This window comes from Leptinotarsa decemlineata, unplaced genomic scaffold (genome assembly GCF_025532065.1).
Source record: "Leptinotarsa decemlineata unplaced genomic scaffold, Ldec_3_MD MMD2_P_RNA_scaffold_12, whole genome shotgun sequence".
Classification (NCBI taxonomy): Eukaryota; Metazoa; Arthropoda; class Insecta; order Coleoptera; family Chrysomelidae; genus Leptinotarsa; species Leptinotarsa decemlineata.
In genome coordinates, this window is record NW_027412526.1 from 12,393,321 (window position 1) to 12,413,784 (window position 20,464).

Below are 20,464 nucleotides of genomic sequence, written 5' to 3' on the forward strand. Positions count from 1 at the left end.
AGTAATATTTGAGAGGAAAATGCAGTTTTTACAAAAAGTTAAAGAAAATTATAAAATTCTATTCGGTGCTTTTTCCGACCGCTTGAAAAAAAGGCAAAGTTGAGAAATGGAAAGAATTAGCAAATGTTGCAAAAAGTGTTTGTTTAATGCCTTCAGATAAAGAGTGGACATATGCCAGAGACTCACGATGGCAAAATATGAAGAAAATCACAAAGGTACGTAAGCGTAGTGTACTAGTTCTGTTACTCTTATGATTTAGTTGAACTTATGCGAGGTGTTTCAATATTGATAGGCAACTGCATTTTGTTGGAATCAGAATATTATGTTTAAGCTTAGTAACCGTACGTGTCAATCCTCAATAATTAAAATATTTCAATTGCTGGAAATTAATTAGAATCATAGGCCCTGATTCATAATATTTTATCCAAAATATGCTTTTCATTTCAAGGGAAAAGTGGATAATGCCAGAAAAAGGGGTACAGGCGGTCATGGGAAATTGAACGATGTCGATGATATGGTGCTAAATATATTAGGAAAAGAGTCCCCAGTGATTGTAGGTCTTGGGGTACCAGCATCATTGGACGAAGTGGACGATGCAGAACCGCTACCTCAAGACAAGCAGCACAACAACATAACAGCCATGAATATTAACGCAGGACCCGGGCGTACTCTCAACCAGCCGCATAGGTAAAGTTTATGAAACATTATTAGTAATGGCAGTTTGGTTTGTGAAAAACTACTAATCAAAATGTTTTATGTATTTTTGTTTATTAAACAAACACTAACTAATTATTTATCTAATTGTTCACATCGGCCAATTACCACCACACAGTTTACATTTTTTAGGAAAACAAAAGCGTAGCATGACACGTCTAGAAGAAATTGCAGACAAGAAAATAGTAAAACTTGACTTGCAAATTGAACACCTGAAACTGCAAAATCACAAGACCAAACTAGAGATTTTACAGTTGGAAACTGTACTAAACCTTCCAAGATCCAAATTTACACAAAGTTTTGGAAGAGACTACATTTTTTATGAAGAGGACCAGCGTACCACATATTTAAATATTTATTTTCGTGAAAAACAATCATATTCTCTTTCATAATTAATTAATTAAAGTTGATTTTTCTTCTTCACGCTAATTATTTTTCCTAAAATAATCTATAAACTGTTGAACTCTAGCTCGAGCTGCTGCTGTTAGTGGAAGTGCTTCGTTATCTCTGAGGTTGTTTTCGTCACCTTGATCATCATCATCACAGAGAACTGTTACGGAGTACCCGCGCGTCGTGCACACTTCCGGGCCAATTTGCACTTATATAATAAAACTTTAAATCAGGCCCACATACAGCCATGCAGTTGATGGAATGCTTCCCATGGCGATCGACGTAAACAGGTTCGTTGTTTGTGGGGGCATCGATATTTATGAGGATTCCATCTACAGCTCCACAAACTTCAGGAAATCCTGCAAAATTATGAAAACGTTCCCTCGAATCGTTATATTCGCTATGGCTGGACCTATATCTTGAAGAAGACTTTGACAGTGTTGTCAACTGAGTCTGAACCTTTCCACAAATTCCCCGTCTGTCAGTATGACAAAGTTACTTCTCTCCCGATAGCGATATACTGCACGACCATTTTCTTTTTCACTATCTGAATCGCTTGACCACATATCGAAGTCGAATTATAGATATACGCTCACGATGAAATACTTCAACTACACTATTACGCTCAATCTACTTATCAATCAAGATAGGTAGAAAATCTACAATTGTCGACAATTCCATAACACGACTGTACAAGTCTCATTTTTGTGTTACGAAAAGATACTATAATTTTAGAGAAAGTCCCTTAATTACCAGTGTCCCACTAGTTACTTTATGTTACAGAATATCTACACTTGTATAATTTATTCATACACTTGTTAGACTTGTAGTGGTTGTGTTATAGGCCCCTGGTCGTTACCGCCGCAACCGTTATATCTTTGCATTTTAAAACTGTAATATCGTCGAAAATATCAATTTGAATTATATGCTGTAAAGGGTCTTATTGATCTATATTAAATTCGCAATGTGTTTACGGTATCTAATTGTATAAAGATTGATGCTGTATTACTTGAAATCGCATCGTAAAATAGTAAAGGATAAAGATAGTTATTGTGGGTTATCCCTAAGAGATAGACATATACCATCGCGGAACTTTTCAAGGTGTACAATAACTGTAGAACATTTTTTTATCTATTCGTAGAGTTCAGCGTTTGCAATGTAGGGGAGACCGGGGTTGGAAGTCACATTTTTTGTCTTTTTCATTTTTAATGTCTTCGTTTATAAATTATCAATATTTTTTCATCAATAGATAGTGTTTTTATCTCAATTCAAAAAAATATTCTTTTTTTCTCCTTTTCATAATTCCGATGTAGAATTATACGGTATTCGGTATACTCTTGGGGTACTTGATGCATCCCTGGGGTCTTTTGCTGACCTGACTACTCTTTATTGTTCTTGTGGGCTTGAAAATTGCCCTAACTCCATGTTTTTCGACGAGCCTTCCAATTAGTTCCGTTAGACCGCCTATGCAGGACAGAAAAGTTCTTCCACTGGCCATTCGCTCTAGTATCATCGTGGAGTGTTTCTAAACGGATCGTAAGGCTCGGTTGATTTCGGCCTCGTTATAATCTTTGATAATGTATGCCGCAGTAGAAGACGAAACATCAGGTATAAAAAGCTGCAGACCATGGCTTATAAACACAAAAACATAGGACTGTTCATATAAAACAGTTTTTCAAACTGACTCATTGTGTCCTTTCCTGAGTATCCTGACATCCGGTTTGGAGTCTATTCCGGTTGTAGCCTCACATTTACTTGCGATCTCATATTATTGTTCTTTGCGCATTGCAAAATTTGATTCATTCCCACCTGGAAGATGAATGTGTACTGACCGAGCGAGTAGCTGTAACGTAAATTTCTGTCAGGTATATTTCATGTTCGGTTTTCCACCGGTCTGTTTGGAGCGAGTTTCTGCAAATAATGTTTTCGAGAGGAATGAATATCAGCCACACTTCACGATTTGTGACTAAAACCATGGAGCTTCAGTCGGAAGTGTACTTCGGTGTTATGTGATCTATGAACATATTTGATGTTCGTAAGTGACTTCTTCAGTCTGAATTTGCCTACTCTTGGCTCTTTCCTTAATATAAGATGTGAAGGAAGAAGTTTTATGTGTGATTGTTTCCAATACTGCTCCTGATAAGCTGCTCCCATAATTTTCAAATAGGCAGCCTGGAGTAACTAAGAAGAAAATGTGATCAAACAAGAATTAGCTCGTCGCTACCGCTTGCGATCACGACAAAAATAAAAAAAGAAAGTTGAATTTGGGATGCTTCATCAAGTACATAATATACAAAACATACACTTGATTCAGTGAGGGAAAAATATACTTTTGATTCATCCTGAGAGCATTTGATGACGCATAGGCTCTTGTGAAAGACCCAAGCAATATTTTCGACCTCAAACTTGAAATACTTCACTTTATATGAGAGCGGATTTGATATGAAACAGACCAATGAATCGACACATCACAAATATTTCAACATCAGCTTCTAAAAAAAGATCAATCCAATCATTCGCATTTTCGGATACTTGAAATATATTTCCACTTAAAATGCCATTATTCGGGTTTATTGATCTTAAATGCTTCGTTTCATTCACTTTTTGCCAACCCTGACATTCCGGTTATAAATAAAGGTGAGTGTTTTCCAACTCACTTATTGCCAGAAAAGTATGAAGGTATGATTATTTATAAAACTGGATATCTATAGGTATAGATCTTTCGGAAATATTGAATTTCTGTTGAAATATTCAAGTTGTTAAGTTGGTATGTTTCCTAGTCCGAAACCCACAGTTTGCTAATGAACTGGAACTCTTCTTGAAGAATAATCCTCATTCACAAAGTTAAAGTATCGTCTTTTCTTGAAAGCTTAGATCTTGCTAATCCCAATAGTATGTCTCAAGAGAACAACTCCAGTTTGTTGGTGGGAGACATAAAAGTTAGAAGTGTTTTGCGTTTTCAGCGATTTTCTACTATCGAAAAAAATTGATCAAAGAATTTGCATAAAATTTTGTCTAAAAAATGGAATTGAGTGCTCAAAAACACTTGAAATGTTGACAGTGGTATACGGTGATTGTGCTCTCAGCCAGAAAATGTTTACAAATGGGACAAGCTTTTCACAGAAGGTCGAGAAAATATGATGAACGATGCTCACCCTGGACGCCCAAGCACATCAACAACCGATAAACATGTTCAGAAAGTGAAGAAAATTGTTATGAAGAATCTTGGAATCACTATTAGAGAAGTTGCTGAGGTAGTCGGCATGTCGATTGGCTCATGCCATGCAATTTTTTCGTGAATTTTTACATGCACCCTCTTGCAGCAAAGTTCGTTCAAAAAATGCTGAACTTCCACCAGAAAAACCGTCGCATCGCTCAGGAATTATTGAATGACGCCAACAGCGACACAGATTTGCTTTTAAGGGTCATAACTGATGACGAATCTTGGGTATATGTTTATTTATTTATTTATTTATTCATCTCACCCCAACAGTCCTGGTGGCCTCATTACAAGAATGACTTATAAGAAATATACATGAATATACAAGCACTAGCAATGATATGTTATATAAAATAATGTAATATGGGGATGTATTATTGTCTAACAACGAGCAGTACTTATTACAACTAACAACAACAAAAAAATTAAATACGAGAATAACTAATTGCTCAACTTATAAATTCTCAACATTTCTACGGACTAGAGATCTAGATTTTGTGAGAGACATATTCCTATCAATATCTTGCAAGCAATTGATGTCGCAGGAGTTGCAGTCTCAGGTCTGCGCAAACGACGAGTTCAAGACAGGCACACAACCCTTCCATAGTTGTCGGAATTCCATGGGTTTCACCCAACCTACTGAATATTTGTATGATTGAACACTACACAATTACTTTTTAACTTCTTCAAGTCCTAAATAGTACTGAATAATTAAAAAAGAATAGGCTCTACATATTCTTAAATCTTGGGTGATGAATTCGATTAGGAATATTTTCATTAATTGGCCCTTGATATAATCGAATCGGCAAAACTCGTCCGCCATCTTGAATTATCAAATCAATAAATGCATATGCTATATTTGGCCCCATAAAATCACTACAAAGAAATTTCGCATGGATTCGTACCATGGTTCATGGATAACAAAACTCGTTCTTCTTCTTGTCTTTTTTCTTGTTGAAATGAAAATATATTTTGTCACATCCGAATATGAACATCTGCCGATCCCATGAATTTTTGAAATCTACTTGAAACACAGTTCATCATCGTCCGAATGATCTGTGTTACTTGAATATTACACAAATGCAAAATTATCATTTGTACAATTTTCTCAGGTGCCCAACATGGTTTTCATCGCCTGTATTTTTTTGAGCAGTTTATATGAATACTTATTATGTTGAGCAGTGTTTAGCCGCTTTGGTTGAGATTGTAGTAGGGAGAAATGTCATTAATGTCAAACACGTCACCATTGTAAGAACTGAGACTCCTGGACACCAACATCAAAGGGACCGACGCTAAGTGGGACTTCTGTATGGAAGTATACGAAGGGAGTCTTGAACTTAAGGATAGTACGCGTTGGTCTAGGAGGCACATTAATTGGTAATAGTGACAATAATTCTGCGGAATTCATATTGTTATTAATAATTTTATATATGTATAAAAATTATTGCAAATATTTTTCGCCTAGAGATTGAATTCCCAATTGTGATGTTCTAATGCTGATGTAATCGGGTTTACTACGATATTTCTTATAATATAGGTACCTTAGAAATTTGTTTTGTATTTTTTCTAGTTACTGTAAGGTTGTTTTTAGTATTCTCCATTCCAAATTATAGAACCGTATTCGAGTTTAGATCCCACTAGCGTGAAATAGAGTACTTTTATGGAATATATTTTACTATGTTATGCCATCGAAACCAAAGTCAAATCGTCCCAATGGAAGAGCCCAAGAGAGCCAAGACCAAAAATAGCAAGCCAAGTTAAATCACATGCCAATTTTTCATTCAGAAATCTAGTACTGAATATCTACTACAAAATGGGGGAACTTTTAATAATTGCCTGAATATATTAATATTTAACTACATGATATGACGTAATAAGTTTGAAGTCAGTTCAGAAGATGCTCGAAATAGTTGCCTTGAACTTCTTGACATATGAACAGCCTATCCGATATTTCACGCCGAACATTTTCGAACACATTAACGTCAATATCTCTACAAATATTTATTATTCTCTGCCGTATATCCAATATTGAAGCCGGTTCAGTTTCGTATACATTTTGCTTCAAATAGCCCCATAAAAGTCCAAAGATGTCAAATCTGGCGAACGGGCTGTCCATCCTGTAGGAGCTCGACGGCCAATCCAACAATCGGGAAAAGTAGTATCCAAATAGTTTTTTACTTGTCTGGAGTAATGTGGTGGTGCTCCATCTTGTTAGAATACAATATCCATATCGAATTCATTAGGATTCGCTTCGACGATTTCAGTGATGAGAGGAGATTGGTAGGATGCCTTGCAATGGTTTCCGTCATGATTTCACAGAATTCTGTTTTTCGATCAGGGTCATCTTCAGTTAATTGATGTACCATTTTAATTTTTTATGGATGATACCTATTCCTCTTCAGAAGTCCCTACACGGTAGAAGGAGATACCTCACAAACATTCGCGACGAAATAAGTAGACTGTTTTGGATTTACTACCATCCCACCCCAATTATTTGCACTTGCTGTTCTTTCGGAATGAACGCATGACCTAGGGACTTTTTGTTATGTACACTACCGGTAGTTGTGAGTTTGGATACAAGATTCCTCAAATATTTTCTACAAATAGGACGACTAGGAAAACGTTCATTGAAAATCGTTTCGGTCTCGTGAAAGTTACGCGTCGCACCGTAAATAAATTGACCATTTTAGAGATTATTGACGTGGTACCTTTTTAATAGTAAAACCAAAAAATAAATGAGAATATTCTAACTGAACATTGATGTTCATTGTCGTACTGACATTTTTTGTCATTTTTATAAACAAAAAATAACTCAACAAACCTTATCGGGTTGTTGGAATTGTCATATGACAGATAAAAAAATATTTGTAGAAATATCGATATTAAAGTGTTTGTGTTCAGGAAATTATTAAATGTTCCGACATTTTGTAGAAGGTGAAGATGTCGACTTCATATTCTAGGGTTGTGAAGTATTCGTCAGGAGCTTCAAAATGATGTATCACAACACCTCCCCTTCCTATTTAATTTTTTTCTCTAGATGGCGCCCAGTCGTTAAAATTTCATCTGCCAATTTCACTTCAAAATAAAGTATTCAGGCAATAATTTCATTTTCCAAAATTCCAATTTTTTGAGTTGACCCGTTCAAAAAATTAAAGGGGTGGATGGGGGGATACTAAAGAAATGCACTGTAGAATTTTTCCAATAAGATTTATATAAAACGTGTTTTGCTGCACGGTAGCTTCATCAGTTACTGGTAAATCAAATATTCTATAATATATTTTGATATTGTTGATACAACTTATTAGATGATTGAATCTGCTAGAACAGGTAGATTTTAAATTTATTTATATATTTATTTATTCAAAATTTGGGATACAAACAGGTAAATACCCATAGAAGCATCCACTGATAGTAGCTGTTACAGAGATACACGGTGTCAACAGATACAAGAAAAAGAATTAATAAATTTTTGCTATGAGTTGAATATTCTTTTCATAGTTATTTTAAAGGAATTCAACGTGATAGAGAAAACATTTACGTTACTACAATATTTGTTGAAATAATCACACATTCTAATAATTGGTGAGTATTTGCCTGAATTTTTTTTGAAATTCAGACTGACAAGTAATTTTCTGTTTCTAGTGTTCCTATGAGGAACGTGATAAAAAATCATTGAAACTAGATTGGGTGACTCATAACAGTTTGTTATAATTTTATGAATGAAAACTAAGTCGGTTATTATTCTTCGTTGTTCTAGAAGCTGTATTTTGAAGTGAGATCGAATTTCATTAATGCCAAGTGTTACATAAGTCTTTGTTATTTTGAAATGAAAAGAACCTTACAAATCTGTACTGGAATCTTCCTAATCGTAATTTATGTGTATTACAATGAGGGCTCCAGATGACACTTCCGAAATTAAGTTTACTATAAACAAATGCATAGTAAATAGATTTGATTTCTGCCTCTTTGTTGGCATATTCTGCAAAAAAATCACAAAGTTTTGCTGCAGGAATTTATTAATAATCCAAATGGGGATTGAAAGTCATTTTTGTATCAAAATAGATTCCAAGATCTTTAATTTGGTCTACTCTGTTGATGATATTATTGCCCAGGGAGTATTGAAAATGTATAAGTATGTTATTTCTGCAAAGAGATATATATACACATTTATTGATATTGAGTTTTGATTTATGGAGGTAACAGTATTCTAAAAAAGCATTGAGATCTTCCTGAATCTTTGAGCAATCTCTAATCGTCGTTACTTTTCTAAAGATTTTTAAGTCATCAGCATATAATAGTACTCGTGAATGTTTGAAGCAATCTTTCAAATCATTTATAAATACTAGAAACATCAATGGACCCAAATGTGAACCTTGAGGGACTCCCAAAGTTACCACAAATGGAGTAGATCTGTATCAATTTACGCTCACTAGCTAACTACGATTGTGAAGGTGGGATGAAAGCCATCTGAGGAGATCTTCCTGTATACCGATTCCAGCAAGATTTGAAATAAGAAGGTTATGGTCGACTTTATCAAATGCCTTATTGAAGTCAGTATAATGTGAGTCCATCTGTGGACTCACATTATACTGTCTAATGCAGTTGAAATGTAGTCGGCATATATTAATAAATTTGTTTCTATAGCCCTCTTGGAAAACTATGCTGGCATTCTATGATTGATGACTTGATATAGTAAAACATAGAGTCACAAACGATGCTTTCAAGCTATTTGCTGAAAATGAACAGTTTACTGATACCTAGACAATTTATTACTGAGTTTCTATTACCATCACATCGCTCAGGAATTGTTGAATGACGCCAACAGCGACACAGATTTGCTTGGAAGGGTCATAACTGGTAACGAATCTGTGGTATATGTTTATTTATTTCACCCTAATAGGCCTGATGGCTTCATTACAAGAATGACTGGGTTTTTATAAATCGTGACTAGAAAAGCAGTTTTCCAAACCTCTGGGTAAAAATTCAATGAACACGACATTCCAAATTTGCTATAACCATAAATTGAGGAAATTGGTTAAAATCTGAGAATTGTCACGCCGCTTCTCGAAGTTTCCAGAAAATACCAATACAGAACCGCTATAAAAGTAGGAGGTTGACAATCGGATCACCAATATTGGTTTAACACCAGTAGTGGTGAGTTAGTATTAGAGAAGCGAGGTGAGCAAACACGCGAATATTGAGAGTATTATATTAGTGTTGTCTTTGTGAATAAAATAAGTTGACTCATGTAAACGCAGTATCACATATTCGAACTCAACGTACGCAACAGTACAAAAATGTCCAAAGTACAGAAACGTGGCTGCGTTAACCCCCAGATAGTTTTTGCTATATATGTTGCCAGTTCACTCCTAAATCGCAGAAACGGCCAATTAATCAAATGACGAAAGTAGCTTACTATAAATATTTTGGGAGTATTTTTGGTGATTAAGATTGGAATTTGGCTCCTCACGAATGTTGCCAAACTGTGCAGCAAGTCTAAGTAACTGGCAAACGCTCTACTGGGCCTTTTGCAGTTTCAATGATTTTGCGAGAAACTACAAATCATTACAACGACTATTACTTTTGCATAAGAAACGTTTCTGGTTTTTCAAGAAAGAGCAAACACAAAATTGTATATCCGGATACTCCTTCTGCAAGACGGCCGGTTCTTCATGGAGAAGGCTTACCAGTTCCAACACCCCCGGCAAATTGAGAGGAAGATTTGGAAATGTATGATGACCAGGCAGGTTCCCATGATGTGCCAAAAAAAGAAGGTCCTTATTTTCCCGAGAGTGAAGGAAAAACACCCCATTTAATCGAATAACCTGAATTAAATAACCTAGTTCGGGACCTCCACTTGTCCAAAGAGAATGCTGAACTATTAGGGTCTAGATTACAATAATGGAATTTAATAGCCCCCAAAACCAAACTAAGAACCGTAACCATGAACTATCCTCGTTTTTTACTATGCAGGATGAAATGTGTGTTTGTGTAAATCCAAATGGTGTGATGAAAAAATTTGGATTTGCACATAACCCAGACGAATGGCGTTTATAGATTCGTCTAAAACAAGTTTGAAAGCCGTTCTGCTTCATAATGGTAACAAAAGAACCTCTATTTCACATGCAGTTGCCATGAAGGAAACATATGAAAGTATGTCCCTTATTCTAATGCAATATAATAAGTATAAGTGGCAAATATGTGGTGACCTAAAAGTCTTAGGACTATCACTAGCCCTTCAGGGTGGATTTACGAAGTTTTACTGTTTTCTTTGCCTTTGGAACAGTAGGGCAATGCAGGGCATTTATCAAGTAAAATATTCCAGGTCAAGCTAACGTGAAGAATATACCTCTTATCAATCCCGAAAACGTTTTGTTACCTCCATTACACATTAAACTGGGGTTAATGAAAAATTTTGTAAAAGCATTAGACAAAGAAGGTGATGCGTTTGAATATCTTAAACACGCCTTTCCAAAATTAGGTGATGCAAAGCTCAAGGAAGATATATTTGTTGGACCACAAATTAGAAAACTACTAAGTGATCAACAGTTTGATCAAAATTTAAGTAATGTTGAATTAGCTGCGTGGAGTTCTTTCAAAAGAATTGTTTCGGAGTTTTTAGGGAACAAGAAAGTAGAAAATTATGAAACACTTGTAGAAGAAAACTACTGCATAATGGGATGTCGTATGTCTCTCAAAATCTATTTCTTGCACTCACATTTGAATTTCTTTCCAGAAAATTTGGGTGCTATCAATGATGAACTAAGGGAAAGGTTTCACCAAGACACACTAACTATGGAGCAACGTTACCAAGGCAGATGGGATGCAGCAATGATAGGGGATTATTGTTGGTTCCTTATGAGGAAAAACGATGGAACATATACACCAAAGTCAACATTCGCAAAAAGATTATACATAAAAGACTTCATTTGAATGTTTTTTCATGTGTATTGTAAATAAAGTCTGTTATCCGCAAAATTTATTGTTTTTTTCCTTGTTTTGATCTTATATTTCCCTATGATATGTGAAATTTTTTGTATGAAATAAAAATAACTATAACTCAAAATCTTTACGTGATGGAAAATTTTTGATGTTGAAGTAGCAGTCAGAATGCTTCAAATTCTCATGTATAGCCATTATAATATTAGTGGCAATTTTTTTCTTATTTGTTGGCTAGTGTTATTATTTTTAGTGAAAATTGATCAGAAGTCTATTGAAACGAGATTGTTTTCGGAAGCAAAAAGTATTACTAGACACAGAGGCGGCGTAAGGCGTGGGCCTTGCAACTCAAAGCAGAAAATAAATTTTAAAAAAACTCCAAAAGGACACGCCATGATTTTTTTATAATTAATACATTAGAAAATTCTCAACCTAAAGATATTGCACTCTTCGGCCCACGAAAGCATATGAATGAAAAATTCGTGAATATATTTATTTTTGTGATAAACTACATTATATTATGAAATTGATAAATTGAAAATTTCTCATCTTTGTCTCATCTTTATTATTTGTGACTGGATCAAAGAATATCGATAAACCACATAGAAAATTGCTTGTCTGACGCTCGTCAGTTTCTTGAGAAAAGCAGTTATGATTTGCTAAGAGATTTTAATAATGAAAGTATATTCAAAAAGAAAAGTATGTTTGATTATGAAGTCAGCGATCAACTTATACAGTCTGCCATAAGCCGGTATGAGCAAAATTTTTTAATACCATGATTGATTCTGTGATAAGCAATATGGATTCCAGATGTATATCAACACTTTGAAGATTTTGGTTTTCTCTAACGAGTCTTAAACAAATTGAAAAAAATTCCAGAAGACCAAATACTGAAAATCTGTTGAGATTCACATACAGTCCTGCAAGTAGGTGAGAGCAATGACTTTTATCTTTACGAATTATTCCAAATTCATCCATTAAAGACATAATTATATTATGCTTCAATATATTATAGAGGATGGTTTGTAAGAAATTTACTCAAATTACCTGTTAGTACTGTTTCCGTTGAAAAAAGCTTTTCAAAATTGAAAACAATAAAAAATTATTTAAGAAATACAATGGATCAAGAAAGACTTTCAGCTACGGCATCAAAGCATCACCAATAATTAGGGAGTTTAGTAAAACTGAAAGAAGAACATTTTTGTTTCTTCAATTAATTATTTTCACGTATAGTCAGTGGGCATACTTGAAGACTGGCTATAAATCAAATCATCTAAAGGAACAATTCGTTCAGGCCAGTCTCAACACCCTACACAGTAGGTTAATGGACTGACACCTATCAGAAAACAACTACTCCCCTGGCTAATACCACGAAGGGCGTTGGATTATATCCGACAGGTGTCAGTGCAGGATTCTTCACAGAAGTTATTCCTGCATATGCTGTTGGCAATACAACTGCCGCAATAGATTTTCAATTATTGGAACACACTTGCCAGGGGAGTAGTTGTTTTCTGATAGGTGTCAGTCCATTAACCTACTGTGTAGGGTGTTGAGACTGGCCTGAACGAATTGTTCCTTTAGATGATTTGGTTCAATTAATTATTTTTTCTTCATTTTAAATCCCCGATGCAAAAAAGGTGTGTTGAAAGTTTCACTCGTGTATCTGTATATCTGTGCGTATGTCTGTGGCACTGTAGCTCCTATAATAGTTGACCGATTTTGATGCGGTTTTTTATTTAATAGTTAATTTTGTCTGGGTGATCCTTTCATGAAAATCGCCCGATCTGTTCAAATGTTACCAGTTCGTTTCCTAGAATATGAAGAGAAATTATGCATTCAATGATGGTTGATATTACATCCATTTGACTGATCAAAATAAAACTTGGACATTTTTAAGAGTATGTACAATAACATTCCATTTTTGACTTGATGCTGCAACCAGAACAGTCTGCCAAGGACCAATTCCTCATTTCAAAGGTCTCAATGAGTATATAGCCGCAGTGTCAGTGACTATGACTGGAATTTTGATACGGCGACCTATACATGATGTTTTTTATTGTTTCAAAGTTGTTGTTTTTTTAAATTTTGTTGTTTGATGTTCCAAAAAAGTACATTAGTAAAAATATTAGTTAGTGTTTCTCAATGAATAAAAAACATCAAGTGTTTTCTCCATTTTATAAACCTTTCTTCTTGCACCATCAGAGGGCCTCGCAAAATGTACCTTGTCCCAATAAATTTAGGCCTTGCGCCGCCACTGACTAGGCAACAAATTACGGTATCATGTACCGTAATGTTCGATTTACTGAAGGAAAATCATTTACTGGACGGAATAATATAATAACCCTATTACTGAATAACTACAAATTTTCAAAAAATCACTCACCGGATGCATGGGCCTCCTGAAAGGTCTCGGTCCAGGTGGAATTGGAGGCGGGGAGATACCATGGGGAACGGGTGACATCGGCGTAGGCCATCGAGGTCTGGGGCATGGCATCGCGTACGGCAACCGATTACCGAACATGTTCGCCGCCGGACTGCCCATCCTCGGAGGCGGGGACGGGCCGTACGGTGAGGCGGGCCGGAAATGCAAGGGTGACCATCCGCCCCCACCGCGGCCGCCCGGTGGCGGTCCGCCCGACATTATTCTATACTGTAGCGGCTAAAAAGTGCGTGCAGTTGCTTCTCCTGCCATCGGTTCTGGAAACAAAAGTGTACATTAAGTTTTTTGATTGAATTGAGAAGAAAATGTTTTTTTAGAGGAGATTTTAGAACAAGAGCCACTGAATGCCAGGCCTTTCTCGTTTTGAAGTTGAAGTTTGATATAACGTGGCTTTGGTAAGTAATAGGTAGCAGATATGTATACATAAGTTCAAATTAGTAACTTAAATTCGTGGTAGTAAACGAGTAAAGCTATTTTTTCATTCGGGAATAGTATAAAAATCACATTATCCATTGCCATATACTCAATATCATGGCGACTCTTTCTCGGACACCCTTTAAACTCCAATAAATTTCAATTCTACTGACGTTATATCGAGAAATATGAATTTCATATATGTCATTCAATATTTTTCCAATAACCGAACAGTTTTGACTGTTTGAACACCTGGTCAGACAAAATTATTCAGCAGTTCATTTCACATAAGAAAGTCCAATTTTGATGAAAATTTACTTTCTTCGAAACTTTTTGTTAGTGAAAAAAAATACGCCTAGGAGGCTGCGACCACTGAAAAACATTTGCTCTGCTCCCATTGTGATTCCAGTCTAAACTACTACTTACATTGGAATATAGCCATTTATCTATCTGGCTGTGATTGAAACAATCAGGTATAAGATTGTCACATCTACTGGTATCCAATAAGGTACTATTGAAGTCGATAATATGTTTGGTATATCTACTGAATCTCACAAATGCTTGAAATGTCCACCCTTCACGCCCCAACAGTGTTCATTACTCAATTCCACCATTGCTCTCGTCAGCCGATTTTCCAAATCACCTCGATTTTATATCGGTATACAGTACACTCGATTTTTCTACATGAGCTTAAAAAAAACGATCGGTGTTAAATTTGGCGATTTTACGAGCCACCTCATTGGCCGATTTCTTCCCACCCGTCTGTCAGGGAAAACTCCATTGAAATATTATACAACACCCTCGGTGTTATGGGGACGTGTCCCGTTTTTTGAGAATACATATTATTTCTGGTGGCTACTGATAAACTCCGATTTCATTCTGGAGGAATTCCAAATATCGTTAGAGTTCCCTCGATAATAATTGAATCAATCAAGCTTCCGATTATGCCCACCTATACGTTAAACTCATATTGTTCTTGAAAATTGCCTTCTCAAAAAATAATGAGCACTGATCACTGAGACTCCTTCGTGATGAAGAAGAAGACTTATTTATTTGCATGCTATTTTCTGAGCTTTCCAATGATTTAAGTTCAATGATTTGAAAAAAAATAATAATTTGTTTGTCAGATTAGGCGAATCCCTTTAGAAAATCGTCAGATTATGAGACAACACGTCTAGAACATAAAGATGAATCTGACGCGCTTGAGTATTTCAAATTGGTGAATTTTTTTGAACATTATAATAATGACCGCGAGTTTGCGTCAGATCGAAATCGTCAGAATATTGAACGAGAGCTTTTTCTTGTTGCACTCAACACCCCCTTAGAAAATCTGACGCGCTCGAATATTTTTTTTTCTTTTCAATTTTAACCCTTACGTACAACCACCGCATCATGTATGTATAGCAGGTGAACTGAGTGTTCCATTTGAATTTACTTTGATTTCAATATAATATCATGTTGTTATTTTGCCTGAAATCACGATTAGCAGGATTTTGCTGCATAAGTTAATTTGGTTGTTCATCACATCAAAATACTGGTGGGACAGTGAAACAGAAATCTTTTTGAGAAGTATAATAAACCGTCATGGTGAAAAAAATATATCATGTAATTAAAATATTTGTCAAAAAATGGTTAATAAATTGGCTTAACGAAGCCGATTAGTTTGTATGGTGAGTGTTCTTTCAGGTAAGATAGTAAGAGTACGGCTCTGCCGGTGACCTGTAAGAAGGCCTATTAGACATTGAAGTTCATCCCTACTGAAGTCCAACAACTGTTTGGTATCAAGCTTCGAAAGGCGAATAAACGCCTTAGAGTGAGCCAATCCAGAGAGATTCCGCCGGAAGTCCATAAATCTTCTTGCCATCCAGATGTTCTATATTTGTTTGGTGAAGGCTAATGCGATGCCAATGACAGGTTATGGTCCGATGAAGCTGCTTGCCGCTCCCTCCTTTGCAAGGGATTCAGCAGCCTCATTGCCTTCCAGGTCAGTAAGGCCAGGAATCCAGACCAAAGACAATCTGTTGAGTCTTTCTATCAAGGAGAGTCGTTTTTTGGCAATTTGCTACCAATTTAGACGTTGATCGGTAGGAGGCAAAAACTTCTAACGCCGCTTGACTGTCCGAGAATATTTTTATTGACCTGTGTATGAGATTGGTTGGATTCTCCCAATCTCTCCAATTCAATAGCGTAAATTTTCGCTTGAAATACTGTCGCATAGGTTCCTAGGCATGTTGATATATCTGTCCTGAGTCTTCGACTGAAAAAACCTGCACCAGAACATGAAGGTGTTTTTGATCCATCTGTGAACCAACAACTATCTGCTCTTAATATTTCCTTTTCCCGGAGGATCCAGTCTTCTCTACTCGAAAACAGTACTTTATAAGGCAGTTCGTAGTTGACAGTTGGAGGCATAAACTCAGATGTCATTTCCAGAATGCTGTGACTTCCAGTATCAACCAACAGTGTGTTGCATTCTGCACAGCTTTTATCAAACAAGGAATCTCTGGCATTCATAGGCCCTTGGATTATTAGTTCAGCAGCTAAATTTTCATCAATAAATAGAAAGTGGTAAAGTTCTGAAGAAAAGCGCGATATCAACCGTCTCGAATTCTCCTGCACACTCTCACAGACAGCGGCGATGTTTTCGGCAGATCTTGGGTTTTGTCGACCTACGGGTGTCGGTCGATTGTTTACTGAACCAGTGTACACAAATTTATCCACCGAATTGCGAATAGTCCTCTCGGTAGGACGATTATGGCGACCGTAAAATGGGCGAAGCGCGCGGTACGTTGCCCAAACAGAACACCTATTTTAATAAAATTTTGCGAGTGTTGTTGAATGTTATATGCGTCCATGGTGATTTAGCAAAACAGACTGAATAAATGACAACTAATTTGACAGATGTAGTTTCAAGAAGATGGCCGTTATAAATTGTCAAAGCTTCTCAAAAGTGTTCAATACATGCCTGAATAAGCTAGTGTATAGTGAAACACGTGTTACGACTGAGAATCTCACGATGAGGTGTAAGTTAAATACGTTACGGCCAATTTCATCATTTGTGCGTAATCTTTGTCACAAGTGTTTTCTTTGATGTATTTAATTTCTTCGGACGTTTTCACTCTCTGTATAATAATGATAGAGAAGTTGAAAACTTACAGACCAACATTTGGGGTGATTATTTTAGTGCAATTTTGAAAAAAAAAACTCCATACGAGTTTTGAACTAGTTGGTGCCAAAATTCAAAATTAAATAACTTTTAATGAAAACTTTTGAATGAACCTGTATATTTTTGAGAAAAGTCTGTCCATCGGGTTGCATGTTCTACATTTCATTCCGGTGGAATTTATTTACTTTCTCATATATTATGGTGTGTATCGTTCCTATGAACGTCTGTGTCAATTTCATTATTGGGAGAAAGTTATTTTCTTGTAAATTTTTTGAAAAAAAGTAAACTGGGTTTCTGATTGAGCTAGGACGTTTTTTTTAATCGTGTGTTTTTTGCCAGCTAATACAAATGGATATACAGGGTGTAACCAAATAAGTGTAAAACATTCAAGTAGTTGATTCCTCAACGAAAAAAAGATAGGATCTTTCATGTAAAAAAATTTCATTGGAGCATCCCTTGTTAAGATACAACCCCTTAAAGGGCGTACATAAAATTTGTATAACAATTTTTTTCACAAGCACTAAAAAAGTTACAATATTGAAATTAACCTGACGTTTTGTACTACCAAAAAGACACTTAGCCAGAAATTCATTTGGTTTACCTCACGCAACCCCTTAAATTTATTTCCAATGTAATTTTTTGTCTTATTATTTGTTTACCATTTAAAACTTTATTTCCGATGTCCTGTTTTATTCTGAACAGAAAATTTCTTTTGGGTTTTTTGCCCAAAATAAACCAGCAAAAAATTATGTTAGGAACAACTACAGAGATACATCGTCATAAAAGCAAAAATACGAAACTAATCTATCTAGTAGGTCGCTATTAGCGATAGTGACAATTAAATTGGTATGACGCTGTCAGTTTGTGAATTTTCGAAATTGAATTAATACTAATTGTGTGTTGTTGTTCTGTTCTTAATTTGTTACTTTAATAATTCACTTGATTAAAATAGCATACACAAATAACTAAATATAGACAAGAACAACGGCAAATTTTCCATTTGGACGAAACTTGGTATGACACTCACGACACAGTTACGAAAGGGTGGACTGATGGTTCGAGAATTTGTACGCCTAACATGCCTGCAAACAAAGGATCACGACCAATCATTGTGCATTGCGAAAGAAGTAAAGGATGGGTTCCGAATTCTTTGAAATTATATGGAAAAAACTTGAGGACCGCAATGTTGACTATCATAGGAACATGGAAGCTGATATTTTCGAGGAATGGTTTGAAAACACATCGATCACATTATTTGGATGCGAATAGTGGCAATAGTTCTTGACACCGCTTCCAATCATTCGCGACAACTCACCAAAGTACCAAATAAAAATTCGAGGAAAGATGAAATGAAAAGTTTTTCAATGGATAAAAATTTGTATTCTGAAGATTACTATACCAAAAACCAACTACTTGAAGTTTTACAGACAAAAGCATTTGAAAAAGTGTATGCCCATGAGAGTATTGGTGAAAAGTATGGACACACCATACTGAGACTTCTCCCCTATTTTTGTGTTTTCAATTCCATCGAGTTGATTTGGGAAAAATTGAAACAAAGAATCAGGCGTAAAAGTAATTTTCAAGAATTTAATAAGAAGGTAATAGAGCTAATTAAAAAAGAAGTATCTAATATTACCGAAAAAGACTGGCAGAAAAGGATTAAAAAAGTATTTTTAGTTGAAAAATACTATATGGAGATTGAATACCTCCATATTTAGGGAAATAAATTCATTATTGATTTATATGACGACAGTGATAATGAAACAGAGAATATGGAAGAGAAATTATCAGAAGCTTTCGAAGAAAGTGAGTAAGTAGTATTCAGAAGTATTTTCAATTATCACCTTTTTATTTGAATCCCTACTTTTCCACTCACCTATATAAACGAAATATTTATTATATATATTTTTATTCTACATATATTATATATTTATTGTGGTTATTAGATAATCAGAAAAGATTATTGAATAACGAAATTAGTTAGCTCCCTAACTATATTATTAGAGGGGAACTGTTGGGAGGTAGGTTGCACTGTATCGTTTACTTGAACTATACCTACTGTAAGAACTGTATAATTTAGGGTAGCCGATTTTAATTCATTTCAGAAAGATTCTCCTTTACTGAATTCTATTTTATTAGTGCTTTATATAATATAATAATTTGACCTTCTACCTAGTTAACGACTAGGTATATGAACTAATTGAAAATTTACACATCACAAAAGAAATTTCCCAAACTTAATAAATGAATAACAGACTCAATAGAGGAGAAGAATTCAACTCTATTTGGTCATTCAGTGAATTTTCAGAAATCTTGAATCAATTAATTTCCGAGCAATCAAAAATATTGAGATCAAACTTTTCTATCCAAATATAATTCGTCCTAGTCATGGTTGAACTCATGATATTCTGCCAAAAGATGTTTTTCAAATGTTTGATTGGTCTTCATATTCAAAAAACTATTCCGAGGGATAAAGAATTCCCCCCATTTCGCCAAAATAAAGTTTTGGGTGACAACCAAAAATCAACTCATATACCTATTCCAGATCTTTCCGATACTGAAATTTTGTCTTTATTGGTTTATTACATTCGTTTGAATTATTATTTGTTACATAAACCAAAATGAAGTCTTTCTTTTTTGAAAAAAGCTATATTTTTGGTGGGTTGTATGTCAATGTTCTATGATACCCATTATCCTTTCTTGAAGTGGAATGAACCTGGTAGATGGCTTTTTCATACTTTATTGTGAGAATGAAGTCGATAATATCTACCATGTGACCGTTGTTAACAGCGATTTGTTTGATAAAACCCAGTTCTCTTCGAAAATTACTTCCTGACAGTGGAATATTCAATAGTCTCTGGAGCATAATATTGAATGCTGCTCCCTTATGTTGAACGGCATGTGTTGAGGAATTATGTATGACAATTTCCGTATAAAATGGTTTGTGGAAAACTGAAAAATCATGTTAATTTAGGTTATAGTCAAATCTAGAAAATGTAATGAATCATTTATCTCTATTTCAGTGGTGAATTTGATTGATGGGTGAATGAAATTTACCCAACTGTATAGATAGGGAATGTATAGAAGGGGTCAAAATATCACCAGTACTTCATATAACTTTTTTTCCTAAAAGTCTTCGTAACCAAGTTACGGGCCCTCGAAGTTACAAAATGAAAAATGT

General features: G+C 35.3%; 1 protein-coding gene across 1 annotated transcript in view; it reads right to left on the reverse strand.

The window, feature by feature from the left end:
* Msp300 (Muscle-specific protein 300 kDa) overlaps positions 1–13,945 on the reverse strand; it is a 409,159-nt gene extending 395,214 nt beyond the window's left edge. Inside the window, exon 1 of the mRNA XM_074174300.1 lies at positions 13,647–13,945. Within this exon, the coding sequence (XP_074030401.1) occupies positions 13,647–13,904 (258 nt within the window). The 5' untranslated portion in view covers positions 13,905–13,945. The remainder of the gene's footprint in view (positions 1–13,646) is intronic.
* Positions 13,946–20,464: the final 6,519 nt, after the last annotated feature.